This window comes from Camelina sativa, chromosome 15, assembly GCF_030686135.1.
Source record: "Camelina sativa cultivar CO46 ecotype springtype chromosome 15, ASM3068613v1".
NCBI classification, from domain to species: Eukaryota; Viridiplantae; Streptophyta; class Magnoliopsida; order Brassicales; family Brassicaceae; genus Camelina; species Camelina sativa.
The window spans coordinates 14059310-14068586 of NC_141894.1; the positions used below are offsets into that span (position 1 = coordinate 14059310).

General features: G+C 32.7%; 3 protein-coding genes across 3 annotated transcripts; 2 read left to right on the forward strand and 1 right to left on the reverse strand.

Annotated features, from left to right (window-relative positions):
• Positions 1–638: 638 nt before the first annotated feature.
• LOC104746801 (uncharacterized) lies at positions 639–2041 on the reverse strand. The gene is made up of 5 exons (XM_010468329.2): positions 1905–2041; positions 1478–1626; positions 1175–1391; positions 1024–1086; positions 639–939 (listed from the first exon to the last, which is right to left on the reverse strand). The coding sequence occupies exons 2-5, from the start codon at positions 1588–1590 to the stop codon at positions 793–795; spliced, it is 540 nt and encodes a 179-aa protein (XP_010466631.1). The 5' UTR covers positions 1591–1626; positions 1905–2041; the 3' UTR covers positions 639–792.
• A 1957-nt stretch (positions 2042–3998) lies between these two features.
• On the forward strand, positions 3999–5467 carry LOC104746802 (uncharacterized). Its single transcript, XM_087486653.1, has 5 exons — positions 3999–4159; positions 4377–4542; positions 4821–4919; positions 5007–5105; positions 5184–5467. The coding sequence occupies exons 1-5, from the start codon at positions 4137–4139 to the stop codon at positions 5352–5354; spliced, it is 558 nt and encodes a 185-aa protein (XP_087342779.1). The 5' UTR covers positions 3999–4136; the 3' UTR covers positions 5355–5467.
• Positions 5468–6362: 895 nt separating this feature from the next.
• On the forward strand, positions 6363–7956 carry LOC104746805 (uncharacterized). Its single transcript, XM_010468332.2, has 7 exons — positions 6363–6564; positions 6728–6878; positions 6968–7073; positions 7169–7218; positions 7344–7454; positions 7521–7619; positions 7721–7956. Exons 1-7 carry the CDS (start codon positions 6497–6499, stop codon positions 7796–7798), a joined length of 663 nt encoding a protein of 220 aa, XP_010466634.1. The 5' UTR covers positions 6363–6496; the 3' UTR covers positions 7799–7956.
• Positions 7957–9277: the final 1321 nt, after the last annotated feature.

Here is a 9277-nt window from a genome sequence, read left to right on the forward strand (position 1 = left end):
TATATATTCTAGGAGTAGGCCACGAGCCAATTTGAGCACTCTAGAATATTGATACAGTTGTAAACTTCGAAGCCACAAAAATAAGGCTTAGAAGGGGTGTTCCCAGTTCTCTGTGACGTTAATCAGGGTGGTGATTAAGTGCGCAGAGAATTGTTTTTTCTTTCTCTTAGATCTACTCTGGTGAGAGTTTAGATAGAAAAGAGAGAGGGTGAGTTTTAATCTCTCAGCTAAAAAGAGAGAGGGTGAGTTTATTCTCTTAGATCTACACAGGTGTGTGTTTAGATAGAAAAGAGAAGAGGGGTCAGATTCATTCTTAGTCGGGTTCAATCCTACTGGGTAGAATAGGTTGAGTAAGGGCCGAGACAAAATTATATCCTTGTAAAAGATAAATTTTGTTAATAAGATTGAATAGAAAAGCGTTGGCTTGGCGCGTTCCAAGTGTGAATCAGTGTGTTGTGCTTCTCTATACCCTTACATTAGTGAGAGTGTTCAAAGACATTTCTGTTGTTATTGTTGTATCTGATTTTATTTTCATTGTACTTGAACTATAGTCCATTTTTTGCTGGATACAAGCTAATAATATTTTTACGTTTTACAAGGTGAACAAAATCAAATGCCGGAACCGGGAAACATAAAACTAGACAAACACATTGGATTTAAATTAAAGTCATATTTTCACAGTAACCATAAGCTCAAATTAATAGTCGTCTGATTAAAGAAAAAATAAAAGGAAAGAGACATAATGGGAACTACCGAAATAAAAAAAGAATAGAGTTTGTGAAGTTGACACTTTCAGTTTGCTTTTGCTTTGGCTTTGGAAGTTGAGGCTTTATCATCTTCCTCTGTCTCCTTCTCCTTGTTCTTCTCTGTCTCGTCAAGGTTGTCGATAGTATGCTTCAATCCAATGTAATAGAGCAACGCACCAATCAACGTCAAGTTCTGCAAATCAGTCACAATCTTTGTTAATCACCTAATACCATGTGATCAATCAGTGTGTTGATTTACGTGGTAACAAAGCTTAACCTGAGTGAAGTCATTTAAGTTGGTAGGGAAAGGAACAACAGTTGAGAGCATTTGTGTTACGAGCTGGAATCAACAAAACATGTTGAAAGATTAGAATCTTGATTAAAAAAAAGATGAAAACATTTTTTAAGCTAGAGATTTATGTTTTTACCAAGAAGTAAGCTGGCATGGATTGTCCAAAGATGAACCATAAAGCTGCAGTTGCTTTTGCACTTATGAGTGAGAATTCAAGAAGTCGAACATCGAACGCGACCACTTGCATTCCAGTGTAAAACGTGAGAGCCTTAGAACCGTATTTGGTCATCACGTTCACCGCTGGTCCAACCGTCTTCTCGAGTGGTCCGCCCTCGCCAAAATGATCAGCATACCTAAACAGACTTAAGTATCAAGCCTCTTGTGGATTCGATTATATAAGCAATTAACCGAATCACTGATTTTTGTTCATATTTCTTACTCTTGGATAGCAGAAATGAGAAAGACAAAGGCAAATGCCATTCTCCCAAAGAAGGCAATGGCTGGCATAGACCTTGTTAAGGTTGTGCACATCATACCCTTGACGTTTGACATTCCTCAGATTGTGTATGATCTTGATACTAACGTTTGCTATCATAATAAAAAAAAATGTTGGGAATTGGGATCAGAATCTGAATTCATATTGAAAAGTCGTACGAAACAAGAGAAACCAAAAACATGGAATCATTATAGAGAAAATAAAGGGTTTACGTGAACCTTGAAGATCTAAACAAGCAAAACTGATTTTGTTTTAGCAGTAACTTTTTTAATTTTTAAACTAATTGTGTTCTGACCAAGCAATTGAATCTGCCTCTGTACGAACTAATCAGAAACAAGAAGCACTTGATGATTGTCGCAGAGATACTTACTTGTTCCAAAAGCAAACTATGAGCGATAAAGGAAGTAAATAATATAATTCAAGCTTCGATGATGAATCTGTTGCATAAGAAGTAAATAAATAGAACGAATGTGTTTTGAAATGGATAAAAGAGAAACATTCATTGACGAAGAAGAAAATGATTTAGTCATTTTTTTGTCGTAATAAACAAAGACCATCATCGTTCACGCAGACCGGTTTGTACGTTCCAATAGACTTAAACAAAAGCCTTAAACTTTGTTCATTGTGAAATGATTTAATTATCGTAGAGAAGGAGAGGTTCATGATTTGGGTATTGTAAGTCAACGTTTACAAATATGAAAATTAAGAATAATATTTTCAAAATAATACCCTATTAATATATGATAGAGGTGTGCACTGTCCAGTGCTGCCAGTGCATAATTAACGTTCATAATAATATTAAAACTAACAAAAAACCAAAGAATAGAGCACGATTTAATAAAATAATGACATTATTGGTTTAGTGGTGTTCACATGATAACCATGTTTGATGTTTCCAGCATATATGATCCCTACGTGAAATGGTATCGTTTGGAATAAATAAATAATAATCGGAGTAATTACGGCTAAACATCCTAATTATACCAGGTAACCATCCTTATATACCAAGTAAATTTTGACCAAAAAATAATATACCAAGTAACTATCGTAGGGGGATTTTACGAAATAACGAAAATACAGTAAAACTTCTACAGATAGTGTAAAAAATAAAATTTGAAACTGGCTAAATAAAAGAGATATTTAAAAAAAATGGTACACTAAAAAGGTATTTCTCAAGATTTTTCGAGAAAAGAAAGGCCAAAAACTTCCAAGTATTCACTTCTTCTCAGTTACTTCTGGAAAAAGGAAATACCGACACAGATCGTAATTGTAACGTTAGCTATCCATATTCACGAAAAGGATATCAGAAAAAGGCTATAATTAGTTACTAATCACAGTAATTAAACCACTAAACTAATACGAACATACCCTAAACTGGTTCAAACGCAACGTTTGCTATTGCGGTTGCGGGAGATTGCGGAAACGGGTGGTTGCGGTTTCAAGCGTTATTAAGCATTTTGAATGACTGGTTTAACGTTTTAAAATAGTTATGTTTGCGGGAGTTTACGACTGGTTGACCAGCGGGTGCAATAGCGGTTAAAACATAATAAATGTAATATATAATTATATAAATGTTTAAAATACCAAAAATTTTATTAAACTTGATTTATAATTAAAATTCCTTTAAACAAATATTAAAATAATTATTTAAAAAATAAATAAATTTTATATTGAAATACTTATTACTTTATACATATTGGCTTTTTACCAAAACTCTAATCAAGTAATTTGATAAATGACAAAACATATGTTTTAGTTAGATAAAATATATATATATAAACTATATATAAAAAATATTTCATTATCATTGATTTGTTTCAAGTTTTTTTAAAAAAAAATAAAAAATTCCAAACGCAATTGCCCGCAACCGCAAACGCTTGTGAGAAGCAGTTTTTGGAATTCTGTGGTTTGAAACGGCGATTTGGAGCGATTGGGAGCGGTTTGTATAATTGGTATCTATCGCTAGCAACCGCTACCACCCACAAACGCTGCGTTTGCGGGAGAACCAATCAACACCTAATGTAAGCAGAAAACGCAAGTATTATATACGGCAAGAGAGACTCTCTCATTCTTACTCTCTGTCCATTCTTATTTAACCTTTTGAGCTACAAATTATTTGGTTTTGTTGTAAATTGTTTTGAAAGTGTCCATACTCTTGAAGAGTTATATATAGCCAAAGTGTCAAATCCCAAAGATAAGTGTCAAGAGAGTCATCTTTTTGTATGTGATGAATTGGAATTATACCACACGCCCCAAGTACTAACAAGACATACATATAATAACATGGTATAGAGTATAGACTAATAAATAGTACCAAGGAAAATTAAAAAAAATACCATCGTGCATCCACTCTTTTCTCCGGAAAGAAGACCAGATCAGCAACTTCATCAAACCCAATTTTGGCTTCAAATCTTTCCTCCATATAGCCAAAGAGTAAGACTTCGTTTCTACAAAATATTTGAAAGTTCCATAAGCTTCTTTTCTATTTGGATCATAATTTTCCTCTAGCTTATTATTTTCTAGGGTAAATAGTAAGAATCGGAGATGGATGTTGTGCAAAGAAAAGTGAACAAATTTGGAAGAAAAGTTGCTTCTTTTCCTCATGTCGAAATTATTGGAAGAAAAGTAAGACTCATCATCACCATCATTTACTTGGGATTCAAATAAAAATTAATCAAATTTTATTTCTATAATTCATAGAAACATTGGAAGATGGTTTGTAAAATGAATGAATTTTAGGCATCAAGCACTCTGTTTTAGCTAGGAGGCTCTTGATACTCTTCTTCACTTTTGATGATTAAACTCAAAAAGTGGGATGATATTTTCCTTTGTTTATATTTAGCTACATGGAGCTCAAATCCAATTGGGAAGGAACTGAGGATTACTGGAGACCAAACTTGGGATATTCAGGAGACCAGATTAAGCATCTTATGGCAGTTAGTATCATAGTGAGAACACTTGGAGGATTTATCTTCATCTATGGCAGCTTCTTTGGAGCCTTCCTTTTGGTAATAACTCTCAGTTCTTTATAGTATAGAGATCTTTCTCTCTTTTATCGGCGCAACGGAAGCTCCAAAATTATTCATTAGCTAAGAATTTCCCAGTAAAATAATCTTTAACAAGAACAAGGAATCAAGAGACAAATCCTACATCTAATGTAAATGAATCAAAACAATTATTGAGTATAATATACAAGTATTGTGTAATTATACGTTGTATATATCACTGATTATCTAGCGCTCTCTGTTTCATCCCAAATCTATACGTCTCTTGTGACTGTATATAGCTTATGTACCAAGGCATTGCTACAATGATCCATCATGATTTCTACAATCATCGTATCGACACTGAGGAATTTGGACTGCTATACATCAAACTCAAAAGGGTACGTATATTACAACCTCTGTGTCTTCTTTTAAGGCAACTTTAATTAGTTTCTTTAGAAGCTCATTTTATTTTCTTGCCTTGTTAGATCCTGAATGAAACAGTGTCGTACGAGGCTGCCTACAACTTCTACAAATCAGACTTTGACCAGCAGCAAATCGAGCAAGTCAAATCGAAATTCCGTGAGGTGTGTTATTTAGTCCTATATGCATTAAGTATAGCTAGCGAAAACTGTCTGATGATTGAGTTATTGTGTGTTGTGTAGCTTGCGGATCATGCAATGACAAACCCTGCCTTGTTAGGACATAATGAGTTTGTTCGACGGCTCTTAAGCTTCATCAAGGGATTGGCCGTGGTAGGAGCATTGCTCTTTTTCGTGGATATGAAGCATAAACTCAGCAAAGCCAAGAAACAATCCAAATTTAAAACTGAATGAAACAAAACCATTTTAAATGTGTTATCATTATGTGAGTTTGAATTTGAATCAAATTTTTTTACAGTGAATCTCACTCTGTCTGATTATTTGAGTCATGTTAGGTACAAGGTTAGAATATGATGGAATGGAGCAAACTGTTGAAATTAACTATTTATATATTAATGGAATACAATAGAATGAAATTCAAAAATGACGCATATATGATATTATTATTAGCATAAACCAATAAGTTAGACGGTGCTGTTAGGAGCAAGGAGCGTTCAACGTTGCCCTTCCCCCATTCACTCTGAGCTTCAAGCTTTAATTTGAGCTATGAAGTCTATTTTTCTGGGAGAAGCTGATTGTCAATGTTTCGAGACGGATTTGGCTGAGTTAGCCGCGATGGTGCAAAATCCCGAAAGAGTGGCCAACGTTTTCCAATCAACTAGATGATTTCAGTTTGCTTATAACTCACTATCTATCTTTCTCTCTGACCAGGATCCCGCGTGTATCAAACCTGAAGGCAAACTGTCTTGTTCGGTCTTCAAGATCTTTACTTTTTTTGTAAACTCGTTTTTTCCGGACTGAGTGATCAGGTGAACAATTATTCGTTGCGAGAAATTTAATTGTTTGTATTTTTATCAGTTGTATTCTTAAAAGTAATTTTTTTTTTTTGGGAAAACATTTTATAAGCTTCTCAAAAGTAACCACTATCGAATAGGAAAGCCTAACAGGAAACATGTACTTTACACTTGACGAGATATATTTATTACAAATCTTAGCGCTTGATATAAAAATTCAACATCTTTACTTTTCTGTTCACGTTCTTGCTTAGTAAACAATAACCAAACAAACTCTATTAAACTTACTTAGACCAGGTTTGATATATATTTGTTGTAGATTAATTCATAAAACGTGAATTTGGATTCATATCATTAGTGCATTGACAATCCAGTCAAACCAATCGCATTTTAATAATAATTTAGAACCCTTAATATAATTGTAAATGGGAACTTCGACCAATTTTCCAAATCACAAGTCATAAAATTTATTCTGGTGTAGGAGATCAAAGGACTTCATCATCTTCCTTCCCAGCAAACTCTCTTCGTCTATCTCATATATTTAAACACGCATATTTAACAATCTTCCTATAACTCAAGAAAATGTTGTATTTTATGCATGCCGGTCGACTTGTCTTGGCATATGTGTTCATCGTGTCGGCTTGGAGAGAGTAAGCACTAATCAAATTATATTAATGCTTTTTTGTTTAAGCTAATGAATTTTTTTTTTTATAAATGTTATCACTTCAAGCTAATGATTTAGATAAGATATATTACTGTTTTTTCTTTAAGCTAATGATTTTTTATTTTATTTTCCATTGGTTCTTTTTAAAGGTTTCATGGACTCTACCTTGATGGTGGATTAGCTGCCGATGAGTTACTAAAACTTAGTTTGTATCAGTACATAGTTCGACTTGGTATACTGATGAGAATATTTGGAGGGATCTTGTTCATCTTCAACACCTACCTCGGAGCTTTGCTCTTGGTATATAAACTCACCGTATTATTTATTTTAATGTTTAAAATTGAATTAATAAAGTACTAATTTAAATCTTTCATATGGTTCGATTTTAGCTTATATACCAAGCTATATTGTGCCCCATTTTGTACGATCTCTTCAGCAGGGAAATTGTACAATTTCAACAATCAGTCCAAAATTTCCTACAAAACTCTCAAAGATGTAAGCAACCCAGATCCGCAAACTGCAACAATTAATAAACGCATTTGAAGTTACTGTCCAGTATCATTTATATAACAATTGAAATATATGATTAGTTTGTGAGCAAGGTGGAGTTCATCGGAAATTATGCGATCAAATAAGTAAGGTAAATAAAATTATACTAATATACTTTTTAACATAATCTTCTTGGTAAATGGGTATATTTGTAAGTTATTTATATATATGCTTATATATAACTGTATATATAACACCAATGAAATATATGATCAGTATGTGAATGAGACGATGTCACCGGATGATAATGGAATGCTGGCCGAGTGCTACTATGACTCAATGGTTGAGGAAGAAGGGCGCCAGAAATTTTGCAATCAAATAAACGAGGTAATCAAATCTAAAGTTAACATATATTATGTCACTACTCTTACGTCCTCTTCTTGGTCGTTTTAGATTGAGAGAATGGTCATATCGAATCCTCTGCTTGCACCGAACGAGATGAGCTCGTTCAGATGGAGCGAATTTAACATACTGTTCATGAAGTTTATTAAGGTAAAACGATAACTTCAACAAAATATTAATTAACATTAAGATAACAACTAATTGAGATCAGATAAGAACAAATCAAAAACTGAAAAACTGTTTTGACTTAGGGCTTTGGAATAGTTGCTGCGTTGGTGTGCATCATCGCAATGAAGAATAGGTTTTCCACAAAACGCAGAACTGATTGAGCCACTATGGACCTATATAAGTTTTTCAGTAATTTTTTTGTTCGAACTTAAAAGATATTTTTTTTAAATATTATTATGATGTTGTATTTTCATTTCTCGGACAAGTTACGTTCCAGGTTCTCAACCTTTTTTTTTACATGTACGTCATCATCATCGTTCTCCTCTGGCTTATTTCTAGGGTAGATAGTAAGAATCCCATTTCTCTCCGTGCAAAGGAAAAAAAAAAAAAAGAGAGGAAGAAATTAATATGGAACAGAAAAATATGACATTTAGAAAATAATTTTTTTTTAATAATTCTACCACATTCTAAAACTAAACTTATTATTTCTACCACATTTGTTAACTCATTTTCAGAAATACTATAAACCTAACAATTAAATACTAAAATAACTCTCATTATTTCCTTCTTTTTATCAAAACAAAAATAAAGTTTATCTTCATTTTGTTTTGGTATCTTGTCTTTTCAACTTTCTCATCTCTTTCTTCTCTCCACATCTCTCTCATGAACACTTCTCTCATTCTTTTTTTTTCTCATCTCTTTCATCTTCCACTAATTATCTTTACATATCTCTCTACATTCAGAAAATCAAAACTCATTATTATTTTTTCTTATCTTTTTCTTCTTCCATTAATTATCTATACATCTCTCTACATCCACAAAATCAAAACACCAAAAACTTTTTTGGTGTCTGATATTTCCAATTTTTCTTTCCAAAAAATCTTTCTCTGTTTCTTTTTTTGCTCTTCGTCGACTCTTTCAAAAGCTCCCCAGTATTTTCTTCTCCATGGAATTCAGTGTTGCCATCGCCAGAGTTATTAATTTAGTAGACTAATTAAACACACCAGATTGTCCACTATTAATCTTGTGATGGACAAGTTATTTTACAAAAATAATTATTTATTTACTCGATAGACCAATTTTATATTTGTCTAAAATCTCCACTTGTCCACTATTAATCATGTCATAACTACATGATTCACAAAAAATCTCGTAAACAAAATACTTGACAAATGGACAAGTACTATAAGTTAATGGACAAGTTTGTACTCCTCAACTTAACTATGAGACATATCTTGTCCACATAACTAATTTTGTCCACAGACTTATGCTACTCCACTCACCAGATCTCTAAAATCTAAACCAAAAATATTTAATTTGAAACTTTACGTAACCTTCAAATAAATTACATTACTTTATAAAATGTTCACTATGGTCCTATTTGTCTGTCTAGTATAAACAATTAATGCTCATCCATGTTGCCAAATAAATAAATATATATATATATATATTAAATGACATATTTAATTGAAAAAAAAAACATCAAATTGCAGCTCATAATTCTGAGGACATTATCGTCTTCTTATGTATCCCTTGTGGTAGAGGAGAAAAAGAATTTAACATGTGGTAGAATTGAAATGTTTGTTAACAAATGTGATACTTTTGACTAAATTCCCGAGAAAATATCTCAGAAATTGACT